The sequence below is a fragment of the Bos taurus genome, chromosome 13 (genome assembly GCF_002263795.3).
Source record: "Bos taurus isolate L1 Dominette 01449 registration number 42190680 breed Hereford chromosome 13, ARS-UCD2.0, whole genome shotgun sequence".
NCBI classification, from domain to species: Eukaryota; Metazoa; Chordata; class Mammalia; order Artiodactyla; family Bovidae; genus Bos; species Bos taurus.
In genome coordinates, this window is record NC_037340.1 from 48,284,611 (window position 1) to 48,300,639 (window position 16,029).

The 16,029-nt window shown below is 40.0% G+C and overlaps 1 protein-coding gene across 5 annotated transcripts in view; it reads right to left on the bottom strand.

The window, feature by feature from the left end:
* Positions 1–16,029, bottom strand: part of FERMT1 (FERM domain containing kindlin 1) — a 68,773-nt gene that overhangs the window by 41,377 nt on the left and 11,367 nt on the right. For 3 of the 5 annotated variants that reach the window (XR_003037690.2, XM_025000617.2, XM_005214725.5), the window contains exons 2-6: positions 15,592–15,760; positions 13,096–13,329; positions 10,028–10,174; positions 8,476–8,689; positions 6,313–6,415 (exon numbers count right to left, since the gene is read on the bottom strand). Coding sequence is in view for 4 of the 5 variants with exons in the window: in XM_025000617.2 (XP_024856385.1) it covers positions 6,313–6,415; positions 8,476–8,689; positions 10,028–10,174; positions 13,096–13,329; positions 15,592–15,742 (849 nt within the window). In the remaining variant the exon portion in view is untranslated. Of the gene's footprint in view, positions 1–6,312; positions 6,416–8,475; positions 8,690–10,027; positions 10,175–13,095; positions 13,330–15,591; positions 15,761–16,029 lie in introns of those variants that run through there. The other 2 variants (NM_001206179.2, XM_059892617.1) reach the window with 2 other exon arrangements.

Sequence of the window (16,029 nt, forward strand, 5' to 3'; positions counted from 1 at the left end):
CATACTGACTCACATATTTGAGTATAACTGTGGTAAAAATACCAAAGGGTAGATTTTCAGGGTCAAAGCTATGCAGAATTGTAATTCTGACAGATACTGTCAAATAGTCTTCCACAGAGACTTAATTTGTACTTTGACCTACAATCAGTCTGTGTATGAGAGCACCTGTTTCTCCACACTCTAGATAAATAAGATAGTGTATGGAACTTTTTGTTCTTTGTGAATATAAGACTAAGAGCTATTGTAGTTCCTTTTCTATGAACTATGTGTTCACATCCTTTGCTACTGCATTGTTGCTATTTTATTACTGGTTTGGAAGAACTCTTTATATATTAGAGAGTCTGGCCTTTTGTTTGTAGTAAGTATTACAATAACATTTTTCTACTTATTTGTAGTTTTTTGCCATGTGTACAATTTTCATTTTTAATTAAAATGTATCAATCTTTCCTTTTATGGATTCTTTTAGCCTTTCTAAAGTAATATATTTGAAATGTTGTATTCTAGTACTCTCATACATGTGAGATTTTAATCAGTTCCAGTAGCCTACACCCTATCAGTTCAGTCGCTCAGTCGTGTCCTACTCTTTGCGACCCTATGAATCGCAGCACGCCAGGCCTCCCTGTCCATCACCAACTCCTGGAGTTCACTCAGACTCATGTCCATTGAGTTGGTGATGCCATCCAGTAGCTTGCTTGTATCTCTCCTCTGAAAGCCAGAGTAGAGAAGCTCCCTGGTCCAATTAACTGATTTAGCTCCTAAATACAGGGTGCCTTGTATATTTGCAGTGGTTTCCTGGGTGCCATCTTTGCTCTTCTTAATTTGATTGTAGATTCTTTGAAAACATGAACTCTATCTTAAGTTTCTGTATCGCTCTACCCAGTACACGGTAGAAGCCTTAAACTTGGTTTCATTTATAGCACTCTGTACTTTAGGAGGGGAAGGGAAGGAGGGCTGCCACAACTCCAGATGGTTGGGAATCATCTTGCGCCACAAAGTCATATGCTGCCAGCCTGGATCTTTCAGTCATTTTTGGGTTGGTAGCTGCTATTTGGCTGTTGGATTCAAATACATTTTGTTCATAGGCTGTGGACAGAGAATTCCTTACCAATTAAGCAAGCAGAGACTGGAGGCAAACAGCCTAGGATAATGGCCCTGGTGACCTTTGTCTTTGGTGTGCTTGCCCCCTTCTGGGATTATGATTCTTTTTAATCTCCCACTTTTAAAATTCTTTTTACTTTTTTAAAAAACATTTGGCCACATTGAGAGGCATGTGGGATCTTAGTTCCCCAACCAGGAATCAAACCCACACCCTCTGTATTGGAAGCATGGAGTCTTAACAACTGGACCATCAAGGGAAGTCTCATAATCTTCCACTTTTTAAACAACACATATTTAACACTGCTCTTCCATGTTTGCTTACTTAGGCTGATGATTTGACATGTCTGAATTTTTTGACTGTGATGTCATTCACGTTTCCGACATTTTTTAGAAGTAGATGACTGAGTTTATTTTCAGCAATGAGCTCAATTGCCAAAGCAAGGAATTTAATGCAGAATCTCTTGGCAAGGAAACTGATAGGAGGGCCTTCAAGACCTAGCTGATCCAATCACAGAGCAAGTGACCAAGGATCACTCTCCTAGCATCCTTGCAACATGTAGGAATGGAGGGCAAAGGATATATCAGAAGTGTTCCCTATTTTCAAGGAGTCTGCAGTTTGTAGAGAAAATTCATGAACGTGGTACAATTAGAAGTATGAGTCCTTAAATCACACTCAGTTGTGGCTCAGAAAATGGAAGGGCCAGCGCGACCAAGAACACAGAAAAGCTCTTAGTTTAGAAGGAATAAGACCTGAGTGTGATCCTAGGACAGAGTTTCTGAATCTGGGAGTCTAAATCAGGTAGTCCATAAGCTTGGATGAGGAAAAACTACATCTCAATTTGTACCAACTCCTAATGGAAATTTAGCATTTCCATCCATGATGAATGTAGGCAACAAACCACAGTATTATAGAGCACTCATGACTATCAGAATCACAGATTTTTCACATTCCTCACAGTTGCTATTTTCCAATAATGCTCACATGCATCACCACCACTTCAATATTAAGCTAGTTATGAATGGCCACTATATATTTATTCAGTTAATGAAAGAGATTTACTTATATCCATTTTGGAAAAGATTTTGGTTACTGTAGTTCAATATAATTATTCCTTATTGTAATTTTATGTTTCATTTCATAAATGTGAAAACCTTATTCTACTGTCCAGCAGTTTGGGGTCCTCAGCTGCTATCTTAGCTCTTGGCACATGGTTGTTGTCTGTTGTTTAGTTGCTAGGTCATGTCCGACTCCGTGCAACCCCATGTATTGTAGCCTGTCCGGCTCTTCCGTCCATGGGATTTTCCAGGTAAGAATACTGGAGTTGGGTTGCCATTTCCTTCTCCAGGGGACCCCAGAGATCATTTCCTGCATTGGCAGCAGATCCTTTACTACTGAGCCACCTGGGAAGCCCTTGGCACACAGCAGTTGTTTGATAAAGAAATGAAAAAATAAACAACAGGGGTACAAGTCTGAACAGACAAGATGGAGCCACGTTCCTGACTTAGCAATTAGAAAATGCATAAATATGCTTTATTTATGTGTTATCAGATTTCAGAAAAAACCTTATGTATTAGAATAGATAGCATACAACAAGATAGAATAAGCTACCTAGAAACTAGACAAGGAAAGAGTAAGTTGAGTCAGGAATGAGACTAGAAACTGAGGTCATAGAAAATGTAAAGATTTGGTTCTTTGATTTCTTTCATCAGTGTCTTATAGTTTTCTGTATATAGCTCTTTTGTCTCCTTAGGTAGGTTTATTCCTAGGTATTTTATTCTCTTAGTTGCAGTGGTAAATGGGATTGATTCCTTAATTTCTTTCTGATTTTTCATTGTTAGTATATAGGAATACAAGTGATTTCTATTTATTGATTTTGTATCCTGTGACTTTACCAAATTCACTAATTAGTTCTAGTGATTTTCTGATAGTGTCTTTAGGGTTTTCTATGTACAGTATCATAACGACATAAACAGATGGAGGGATATTCCCTGCTCCTGGGTTGGAAGAATCAATATTGTGAAAATGACTATACTACCAAAAGCAATCTACAGATTCAATGCAGTCCCTATCAAATTACCAATGATATTTTTCACAGAACTAGAACTAAACATTTCACAATTCTGTATGGAAATACAAAAGATCCCGAATAGTCAAAGCAATCTTGAGAAAGAAGAATGGAGCTAGAGGAATCAACTTGCTTTATTTCAGACTATACTACAAAGCTACAGTCATCAAGACAGTAAGATATTGGCTCAAAAATAGAAGTATAGACCAATGGAACAGGAAAAAAAGCCCAGAGATAAATCCACGCACATACGGGCACTTATCTTTGACAAAGGAGGCAAGAATACACAATGTGAAAAAGACAGTCTCTTCAATAAGTGGTGCTGGAAGAACTGGACAACTACACAAGAATGAAATTAGAACATTTAGTAACACCATACACAAAGATAAACTTGAAATGAACTAAAGACCTACATGTAAGACTAGAAACTATAAAACTCTTAGAAGATAACAGGCAGAACACCGTATGACATAAATCATAGCAAGATCCTTTATGACCCACCTCTTAGAATAATAGAAATAAAAACAAAGATAAATAAATGGGACCTAATTAAACTTAAAAGCTTCTGCACAGCAAAGGAAACTACCAACAAGGTGAAAAGACAACCCACAGAATGGGATAAAATAATAGCAAACAAAATAACTGACAAAGAATTAATTTCCAAAATATACAAGAGCTCATACAACTTAATACCAGAAAAACAAACAACCCAATCAAAAAGTGCGCAAAAGACCTAAACAGACATTTCTCCAAAGAAAACATACATAGATGGCTAATAAACACATGAAGAGATGTTCAACATCACTCATTATTAGAGAAATGCAAATCAAAACTACAGTGAGATATCACTTCATCTCACACAGAATGGCCATAATTAAAAAATCCACAAACAACAAGTGCTGGAGACGGTGTGGAGAAAGGGGAACCCTCCTACACTGCTGGTAGGAATGTAAATTGTTACAGCCACTGTGGAAGACAGTATGGAAATTTCTTAAAAAAAACTAGGAATAAAACTACCAAATGACCCAGCAATATCACTTCTAGGCATATACCCTGAAGCAAACAGAACTGAAAAAGACACATGAACCCCAGTATTCACTGCAGCACTATTTACAATAGCCAAGACATGGAAGCAATCTAGATGTCCATTGACAGGTGACCGGATAAAGAAGTAGTGGTACATATATACAATAGAATATCACTCAGCCATATAAAGGGATGCGTGAGTCAGTTCTAATGAGGTAGAGGAACCTAGACCCTATTACACAGAGTGAAGGAAGTCAGAAAGAGAAAAGCAAATATCATATATTAACATATATATATGGAATCTAGAAGGACAGTACTGACGAATCTGTTCACAGAGCAACAATGGAGATGCAGACACAGAGAACAGACTTATGGACAAGGGTGGGGGAGAAGAAGGAAAGGGTGAGATAAATGGAGAGGGTAGCATGGATGCATATACACTGACATATGTAAATAGATAGCCAATGGGAATTTGCTGTATGACTCAGGGAACTCAAACTGGGCTCTGTAACAGCTTAGAGGGGTGAGAATGGGCGGGAGGTGGGAGGGAGATTCAAAAGGGAGGGGACATATGTACACCTATGGTTAATTCATGTTGATGTATAACAGAAATCAAACCAACATTGTAACCAATCATCAACAATTAAAATAAATAAATATTAAAAAAAAAAAGATTTGGTTCTAATAGGCAACACAAAAAGAAAATCCTAATAGCTGTATAATTCACATTGCCCTTCCTGGTGTTTAGTAAAATTAAAACAATTGGTTAGGAAAAGCTGTAATAGTAATTTCTCCTCAAGATTTAATCAAAGAAGAACCAAAATTTGCTTTCTTAACATGGTTTGATGGAAGTGATGCACTCCAGACACAAGCCAGGTCCAGGGGCAGAAAGCTGGATCTCAACCAAAGACTGAGCAAGAGCTCCACAGAAGGACAAGAAATAGGGCTTATTTTAAAGAAGACACCACTTAGAGAAGCAGTGAGCCCAGAAGGCCTCTGGAGACCAGATTTAAATTGAGGACTAAGGAGAAGACAGTGGCACAAGAGACAGAGACACTGCCATGCACGAGGAAAGGATGGGCGCAGAAGGCAACCTGGAGCAGGCTCCTCGAAGAGCAGCCCTGTGGTAATTGGACAAAAGCAGCCAGCATGGTACTGGGGTGGAAATAATACAATCCTTCTGTGCACTCAGGTAACCAGTTTGTATTTTCTACTTTGGGCCATTTTAAGTGCTGGTTCACAGCTCTACAAAAGGGAGAGCTGGGGCAAAGAAAGGGCAGACATTCAGAGGCCTTGTTTCATCACTCAGCTGTCCTGGGAAACTTCAGGGAGGGGATGTGCACTTAATATGGGAGTTGGCAACCAGCTGGGCTCTTTATTGACCCAGGTGACCCCTCTGTCTCACCAATCAAGACTCATTCAACACTGTGGTGGGGAGCCAAGCGTGTGCTATCATGGGGTCCTGGCTTCTTCGCCAGAACCCCTATGCCTCTTAACCTGGCCCTGACAACTCCTTTCTTAAGCATGAAGGGCTCTGGCTTCATGCTTGTGAGCCACTCACTCTCTTCTTGTTCTGGGTCCCTGTGGAGAAGGACAGGACATGCCATGCATGAAGGTCCTTAGCTGCTGCTGCTGCTGCTAAGTCGCTTCAGTCGTGTCCAACTCTGTGTGACCCCAGAGAAGGCAGCCCACTAGGCTCCCCCGTCCCTGGGATTCTCCAGGCAAGAACACTGGAGTGGGTTGCCATTTCCTTCTCCAATGCATGAAAGTGAAAAGTGAAAGTGAAGTCGCTCAGTCGTGTCTGACTCCTAGTGACCCCATGGACTGCAGCCTACCAGGCTCCTCCATTCATGGGATTTTCCAGGCAAGAGTACTGGAGTAGGGTGCCATTGCCTTCTCCGGAAGGTCCTTAGAGACTCCCCTAACTCAGGGGAAGCTCACCATTCCCACTAGAAACCAACAGGAAAATCCAGGGACCAGTATACACTTATCGGTCTAACCCTGCAGAGCTAAACAGAAGGTTACAAGAATTAATCCAAATTTTGGTAACTAAATGATTCAGTTTTACATTTCTATGCATTCATTTTAAAAACAGAGAGAGAATAGAGAAAAAGTATCTTACTTTGGGATTCAAGTCAAAGAAAGTGTAGTATTTAAATCGTAACAGCAGCTGCTCATCCTCCTGGATGCCTTGTTCCATAAGGGAACGTGAGGAGTCTAGCCAACTAGAAAACAAGATAAGTTTTAAAAGTCAATCAATTTTACACACATATTTTAGTATTATATAATATGATATATATACATGTAAATGTATGTATGTATGTCTATATACACCCTTGAACAAAGTCTGGGTATGTAACATAATCTAAACCCAGTAAAGGAGATGACTTGATAGTAGCGTGTGCCTCCATTTTATCACACAGCTTTCTAAGTGTTTTTTTGTATTTATGTATTTTCTCACGGACTTTAGAGTAAATCAGTGAAGGAGCCAGGGCAGTTATTATTTTCCTAGTTTTAGCAATGATGAAAATGAGCCTCAGTAACAGTAAATGACATGTTCAAGGTCCTGTGCCTCCTGGTGGAGCTGGAATAAGAATCTGCAGTTGCTGACTGCTGCCCCTACTTGTGCTGTGTGCACTTGCTGACTGCTGACCACTTCCACACCAGGTGATCTGACCCCAAAGTGGCTTTATCTTATTGTCTAGAACTTTCTGTAACTATGGAAATCTTCTACATTGCCCAGTCCAATTGAATAGCCACTAACTGCATGAGGCTACTGAAGATTTAGATGTGCCTAGTGCCATGTTTTGGAGAAGGCAATGGCACCCCACTCCAGTAATCTTGCCTGGAAAATCCCATGGACAGAGGAGCCTGGTAGGCTGCAGTCCATGGGGTCGTGAAGAGTTGGACACGACTGAGCGACTTCACTTTTCACTTTTCACTTTCATGCATTGGAGAAGGAAATGGCAGCCCACTCCAGTGTTCTTGCCTGGAGAATCCCAGGGACGGGGGAGCCTGGTGGGCTGCTGTCTATGGGGTCGCACAGATCGGACACGACTGAAGCGACTTAGCAGCAGCAGCAGCAGCAGTGCCATGTTTTAATTTTAATTATATTCAAACATAAATGTAAATGTCCACATGCTGCTGGTGACTCCTGTACTGGGCAGCACAGTTCTAGAGTCTGAAAGATAAATACTGGGTAATGATGAGGAGAGAATAAAAGTTAACAATGAATGAGGTGGGAATGAGGGCCCTCCAATACCACTGAAAATGGCTTGAACTTCTATATATGAATATATAGAAGATCAGTTTATATGTTTTATGTATTTTATATGTTTATATACATTGATTTTATTTATTTATATATAAAATATTCTATTATATAATCATATATTCCCCTGTAGGAGAATAAGAATAACCAAGATGCAGTCTCCATCCAAAAGGAACTGACAGTCAGTGGGGTAACCAAGCCTCATATTAAAGAAACAAGGTGACACTGGAGCAGTAGAACAGGACTTGAGGGAGTGACTGATCTTCTGAGAAGACTGGAAGTGGCTGGGCCTTATGGGACAAACAGGGACAGGCCAGTAGAGCAGGAGGGAAGGAGAGGGTCCTGGAGCAGAGGGAAAGCTGGAGGCAAGGCAGCGACACAGGAATGAACATGCACGTTGGGGGGATGGGGAGCATGAGAGCATAGCAGGACACACAGATGGACATACATGGGGTCTGATCTCAGGGGATCAAAGGAGAGTATGAACTAGGATCCGGGGGAGTGGAATGCTAACAAATGTGACTTTACTTGGACAACAGTGAATGAAATAAGTGGTGGTTTGAGAAATAGTTTGAGTGTATTTTCTGAGACTACTTCAAAGCTTAAGGACTCACTAATTGGAATGGAGAATGGAAAAGGGGTGCTCTACAAAAGACAGCAGGGCCACTTCGGTCTCCCCTGCTGCCACAGAGGGGACCAGCCCACTTATAAGCTGATCTACATCCCATAAAATTTGCACACGTGTCCGAACAAAGAATTAGCATTCACTAGCCAGTAAACCATTGAGTTAACCCAATGTGTAAATGTTGTCACACTTTAAATGTATTGAAATGACAAATGGCTACATTTTGTCTTTTTTGTTGCTAAAATCAGTGCTGACCTTTGTGAATAGTATACAATTCCTAGGTGTGCTGACTTGAGAACTGAACAACCCCTCCCTGCCTCATCTCCGCAGCATCTCTCTTCCTACATTAATATCAGTTCACAGAGAAGTAAAACAAGTCACGTCCTTACCCTGAGTTAAGCTTGGCTTTGTCAGCCAGAGACCGAGACTGGTACATATCAGCAAGTGCTTCTGGTGATTGTGGTGGCTGGCTGAATGCCAGGATGCTGCAGTTTTGTTCTGCCAGAGGGCTGTCACTGAACCAAGTCATTGTGGATGATGCTGGCGTTCCGTTTATGGGGTCATATGTGGGGGTCATGGTTTTACTGTATAAGCCAGGACTTACTGCAAAGCAAAGGAAAGTACGAACTAGGATATGAGATTTGGGATAAGAATCTTTAGAACAACACTGCTTGTACTAAAATGGATTTTGAACTTAAATGTTTGTATTATTTAGAAAAATCAGATGAATGATGGCAGAAGTTAAACACAGGTAAAACTCCAGTCTGGGTATTTAGTTCCTGGAAAGCTAGGAAACTCATCGGCTGTAAAATCTTCCAAAATCAACCCAGACAAATGTAGGACTATTTTCTTCTCAATAATTCAAAAATTTTTTATATCAGTAGTGCGTTCTGGCACTATTAGAAAACTGGAGCTCTCACAGAATACATGCATATACTTTATTTTTGGGCAAATCTCTTAAATTGCAATGCTTACCAATTTAAGGAATTTAGCTAGTTGATGGTTTATAAATCATCTGACTCTAATTTGCATAAGGGAAGTATAATAATCCCTTTCATTCTTTGTACTGGAATGTACTATGCAAGAAACTCTCAGTGTTGCAAGCAAGGTAGAGATTCATTCTTATATACAGGCATATCTCATTTCACTACGCTTCGAAGATACGTTTTTTTAACTTTTTTTATTTTTAACTTTGTGACTCTGTGTTACATTTTGGTAACTCCTCCAATATTTCAACCTTTTTTTCATCACTATTATATTTGTCACTGTGATCAGTGATCTTTCATTTTACTACAATGACTTGCTGAAGGCTCAGATGATGTTAGCATTTTTAGCAATAAAATATTTTAAATTAAGGTATGTACATTTTAAAAAGACATACTGCTATTACACTCTTAATGGTAGCAATATAGTGTAAACATAACTTTTATATGTGCTGGGAAACAAAAAAAAAAATTTTATGCAACTCGCTTTATTACAGCAGTCTGCAGTATCTCTGAGTATGTCTGTAAAAATAAAAGGATGACACTTTTCTAGTTTTTACTGCCTCTCCTGTTACATACCCAATGCAAGATTTAAATTGAGTTCAGAAAAGAGTCATGTGAAGGTAGAATCAGGAAGAGAAGTATATTTGAATGATCTAACAAATTTCCTTATCCCACAAATTCATGGTCAATTCTGTGAAAGTTTTTCATTCATCAGCAACATAATATATACAATTAAAATAATGAGCTATATAACACACCTTATTAAAAAATTTCTGTTCTAAAATTAGTTGGATATTCTTTCCTTATCACCGGAATTCTTAATTTTAGTCCTTGTTTAGGGAGAGAGGAGGAAAGGCTAAGTAGAGAAAAGGAGAGTTCTTGAGACTTAAGAATTTAAGAAATTCTTGGATTTAATAATAAATTAAAATAATGAAACACCTATCATGAATCTTACCAGATGGACCTGAAATTGTTGGAGAACCCTCCAGGTTTAAAATATCTTCAATTATGGGCTCCTTATTATTTTTGTCTTTTTTCTTCTTCTTTTTAAAATATTCACCTGAAGGCTTTAATAATGACAATTCTTCTGCTCTTCTAATATCTAAAAATAAATATAAAAAAGAAAAAAGAAAAGCAAGAAGTAAAAAGAAAATTCCTTCTAAGACTTTGAGTCATGTTGGGCATGTGAAACCATTTCTCAAAAAATTCCTGAGAAGTAAATGGAACTAAATGACATTCCTTTTGAAGAAATTGAAGATCAGTGGCCCCCAAAATGGGTGTGTAGAGATCAAACAGTGGAGGGAGATTCATTCTAGGAACATTTCTAGTTTGTTTTTAAATCTGTTGTGAAACTATTTCAAACATATTCAATGCTAGTATGGTGGCCCCTTCCCATGCTCGCCACCCCCTTAAACCTTTCCTAGTATTTCGCTGTTCTTGTGTCATTTACTTACTAGCAGTTTCCCCCTCCCTCCTTCCTTCTTTCCTTTCTCCCTTCCTTTTCTGTTTTTAGGTTTTTAAGCAACCAGCAAGGACTCCATATATTTCTTTATGGGCCAGTGACCCTCAGAGCTTTTCTCTGCCAAGTGGCTTCTTCCATCCCTGTGGCAGACATCCTAGGCACCTTGTCCATCTCCTGGCCCTCCCCATTTTGGTGCACTCTGACCTCCTTCCAGTGGTAGCTAGGATGTATCTCTTTATCCAAGGGCCTGCTCTGGATGCCAGAGTCCTCACTCCCCAGACAGAGATGCAACAGGTCACATGAGTTCAGAGAGTTAACACTCCTCAAGAGCAGCCCTCAATAACTCAGTGACTGGTGGAATGGTATATTAACACCCCAGGTCCCTCACCCCTTGGTTGCACAGCTCCAAGGCATGACCACACTGCTTCCCAGAGGGCCCCAGCTGTCCGTAGTGTGAGCTGATTAGTGACACTCACTTATTAGTGGCCTTCTCTTTCCAGTCTCACTTTACCACTCCCAGCCAGTGTTTCCTGGCATAACCTTCTAAATAAATAATATTTATACTTGAATTCTTATCTCAGGTCTTCTTCTGGAAAACTCAAGCTAAGAAGATAGTCCCCACTGTCCTCCATTACTCAAATATACTTCTAACTGCCATTTCCAATTAGAACTGATTGTACACTGGGCTGTTATGATCCCAGGTAAAAATCAAGGAATGTGGATGTTAGAATCTCTGGGCAGCTTTCCTGGAGGTAAATGCACTAATTCCACAGGTATCCCCACCTCTTAGTTCAGCTGAGGTTGAATCTGGCAGTTGAGCTGCCAGTAAACAAGCCTGACTGTCAGGTTGCAACACACACCTGTAACCATTCCAAATGCATAATTTATACACAAAACCAGGAGACAAATAAAAATTTCTAGTGGAAGCATTAGTAACAAAACAAAACAAAAACCTCACTGATACCTAAGCCCAAGGTTTGTATCTTGTCTTTTCTTTGAGAGAGAAAAAAAATCATCCTATTGCTAGATTTAAGTTCAGTTGGTCAGATATAAAAAGTGATTATTAGGGAATTCCCTGGAGGTTCAATGGTTAGGTCTTGGAACTTTCACTGCAGGGGTCATAGGTTCAAAGTTCAATCCCTCATTGAGGAACTATGATCCTACATGCTGTGCATCTTGGCCAAAAAAAAAAAGTGATTATTAGAAATGCCAAGTTGAGTCATTTAGAGCTACCATGAAGGTGTAATCTGGAAAGAAAAGAATGTATGAATGCTTCTATTTAAAAACTTCAAGTTTTTGACCCTAGCCATGATGTGTGTTTCTAGTCCACTGTGGTGTCTGAAATGTACATTTTATTTACTCATTTACTGTTTTCAAATTTTCATTAGAATATTATTGAAAGCCAGGTACCTTGTGCTTATATCATTTGCTCACCATGCATCAAGGAAAAATTCTGGAACTTACCTTTTGTAATGGAAGCTTCCAATCATTTGTCTGGTCAGCAAACAGTTACTAAGCAGGTGATATGTGTTGGGCATTGTGCTAAGTGTTAGGAACAGACATGCTCAAGAAACGGCTGTCTTCATCCTATATAATACCATACCAGCCTGCACCACTCATTACTGGCACTCTCAATACTGTGTATATTATTAGACTTTTTCCCTTTTTTCCTCCATTACCTACCCTCTTTTAACATCTTATTTTTTACATGATTTATTTTCTGTCTCTGTATGCTACAATGGAAGCTCAGGGAGGGCAGAGGGTTTCGATTATTTTTATTGCTAACCAATCTCTAGCACTTACCATAGTGCCCGCCAAGTCAAAATATATATTTGCTGAAGGAATGAATAAGCAGTGTACAGTTTAATGGGGAAGATAGATCACCCACTCACATAGTGTGTATACTGTGTTCAAATCCTAAATATTAGCCTTGGAACTCAAGAGTATACCTACATACTTTCAAAAAATATACTTCCTGACCCAGAGTTTGCTACTATTATGGAAGTCCCAGAAAGAAGAAATGGTTTGGGCAGTGTTGTCCCTAAAGGCTGTTAAAATTTTTGATCCATAATTAAGTGTACTTTTCTGCTTAAAATAAACTCCACAAATGATGTTTATGGACAGAGTTATTTACTGGAGCCAAGTGTTAGGGAAGCAATTAGGATACTGCATCACCATTATCTCAAGAACAACATAGACATATCAGCTCTATGGTGATAATGATTTAATGGAACTCTTTTCATTTGTCTTCAATATAACAATTTCAGTATGGCTTAGGGAAATGAGTTTTGGGGTGGAAATCTTAATGGAGTTGTCTTTTCTGTTTACAAGTCTCTTTTGAAATAGCTTTAAGCTTTGGGAAAATGAACCTGATTTATTCTGATAATGTTCCATCTGGTTTAACTTCACTTAAATGGCTAAAGTCCCCAGAACTGGGCTTGAAAACTGTGCTCCTAATAAGGGATGTAAAGCCAAGCAGTTGTGGGCAGAACTGCGTGTATTTTCCTGTCTTCTTTTGCTGAGAGTACAGAGGGCAGAGGTGCCCGCCTGTGGGGACTCACTCAGGGCTCTGCAGATGTCGCTGACAGCTCTGAAGACCACAGTCGAGAAGCTGACTCGCAGTCGCACTGTCTTCATGTTCGGCAGGCGCAGGCGAAGCATTTTATGCTGAGGGGTAAAGACAAGCTTTGCGTCTGCCTGGACCCCACATTTGTCCAGAGTCCAGTGTGTTTTCAGAAGCCAGCAATGTTTCTGTTCCCACCAAAGGGCAAAGTCTGACCAGTCCTGGGCTATGTCTGCAAGAATAGAGAACAGATCTCAGTAAAGTGAGAGCAAGCACTTGCACCCTGGAGTCAAGTCCTGCATGTGCAAAACCAAAACCAATGCTGGTCTTCCACTCTCATCTTCCTACAACCCAAGCCTCCATCATTCTTGGCTTCTTGTCAAAGTCCCTAAGACAAGGCAGCTAGAAGACCGACTGAACCTTACCTTCTTTATCTTTAAATACTATGGAAGGAACAGAAACATACAACTTTTATTCACGATGAAATGCTAAAGTTGTCTTCTCCCAAGTCCCTCAGTGCCAGAAGCAAGGCTTTATTTAATCAAGATGATTTCTCGAATAGAAATGGATCCTTCCAGGTCCCTGGTGGTCTGGTGGTTAAGAATCCCCCTTCCAATGCAGGGCACGTGGGTTTGATCCCTGGTCAGGGAACTAAGAACCCACCTGCTGTGGGGCAACTAAGCCCATGTGCTACAACTAGAGAAGCCCACACACCACCAACATCACCACCACAACGAGGAAAAACAGATGAATCCTTCAGACACCGGCTCACAAGGGAATATCAAAAGCTTCCAGTCAAAGTGCACACAGAACTACTGAGAAGTTTACATTTCACCCTTCTCAGGAATGTCCACCTCTTATCAGGACCATGGCATTACCAGTTTCCAAAACTGATAACACTAAAATCAGAGCTGAATATTTTATTTCTCAATGGTAGCATCAACACTGAACCCTTCCACTTCTTCAGTGCCCCTTGGCATCAAGATTGAATCTTTCCCCTTTGCCAATGTTAGAGTCATATTCAATCTTTTATTTTGCTAAATTAAGAGCCATCAGTACTTTTACTTAAAAAATGGCTTCTCCCTCTTTCTCTCTTTTTAAATTAGAAAACCTTTCTCTCAGTGCTATTAGTAGAAGTATAAATGCTGTAGGCTTCCCCAGTGGCTTCGTGGTAAAGAATCTGCCTGCAATGCAGGAGATGTGGGTTCAGTCCCTGGGCTGGGAAGATTCCCTGGAGGAGGGCATGGCAACCCACTCCAGTATTCTTGCCTGGAGAATCCCATAGACAGAGGAGCCTGGCGGGCTATAGTCCACGGGGTCACAGGAGTCAGACATGACTGAAGCGACTGCACAGCACAGTGTGGCATAAATGCTGTAATGCTGTAACTATTTTGGAAAGTCCTATGATTCAGTAAATTTTCCCTGATCTATATGTCCAACAGAAATGCCTATACTTACCTAAGACAGGTACTATCTATAAAAGCCCCCATATGTAAAGAACCCAATGTCCATAAACTATCAGGTAAATGGATAAATTGTGGGAAAAAAAATCATATAATGGAATATTATACAGCAATGAGAATCAAAGAACCCAAACTATATGCAATAAAATGGATAAATCTCACAGACATAATGTGGCATGAAAGAAAGCAGATGCTTGAGGGTATATTATCCTGTGTAATTCCACGTATATACAGTTTGAAAACAAGTAAAATTATTCCTTTGGAGTTACAATTCAGGGTAGTAGCTACCCTTAGTGGGACAGTGGCTGGGAGGTGTCAGATGTGGGACTTGGGTGGGTGAACAGGTACTGTTTTATATCTTGATCTGGGTGGTGGTTATATGACTTTGTGAAAATTCACTGAACTATACACTTCTGATAATTGCACTTTTTGTATGTATATTATATTCCAATGAAGACAACTTAAAAATACTTTATATCACTAGTATAAGTGAAAAGCCAACATCTGTGGTCTTAAATAGAAGACAAAAAAATAAATGCAAAGAAAATAAAACATTATTAAATTCTAGGTCCATCATGTTGTCTCCTGATGTGAAGACTCTGACCCTGAAGACTTCTTTCCTTGTTTAAACAAGGGCTAGTAGCAAACGGTGGGTAAGGACACTGGCACCAGGCTGCTTGTTCACAGAGCAATCAAGCATCGACAAAAAAATCACATAACAATCTAAGGCCCCAGGTGTGGTCTAAGGTTACCCTAGATGTCACCATGGAGGGTGACCTCATTCCAGTGCAAATAGGTTATAACACCTACTGGGGAGCTTCAGTTTGCTACCAAGTTTTGACAGAGGGGGTCAGGGGGTTGTTTGGACTCCTTCAGGGCTCCCCATTTCTCTTCTTCCTGCAGAAAGGGGCCATTGCAAGATGCATGATCAGAAAAACTTAGATAGTCAGACAGCCTAGTTCAGTCATTCAGTGATGATGCAACATACAGGGTTTCAAATGTAGAGAAACCATAAATAAGCAGCAACTTACTTATCTGTTCCACTAACTTAAGCATCACTCCCCCAATGTGCAGGTCTCCAGACACTCTCAGTGTGATGTCCTTCTGCTCCTCTTCATTTGGATGATCAACTCGGACCACAAGCTCCCAAGAAGCAGATGCAAAGTCACTGGATGAGAGCATTGTGGCAAATACAGGTGTCTACATGAAAAAAGGCAGACAGACCAGAAGGAAACTGAGGCTCATCAGGTAGACTCTGCAGAGCAAAACTTTCTTTTCTCTCATTTACTTTCTTTTCTCTCATTTTTAATCCCTTCCTCAAAAATGCTGCAGAGTTCCTGATATTAAATTCAGCATCTTAACTTTAAAGACAAAAAGTCTTATGAAAATGATCTCTTCTAAATCTCTTGTACTTTAAACCTTCTACCCTCCCAGGTCTACCTAGCTATTTATTTTCTGTGCCTGCCCAA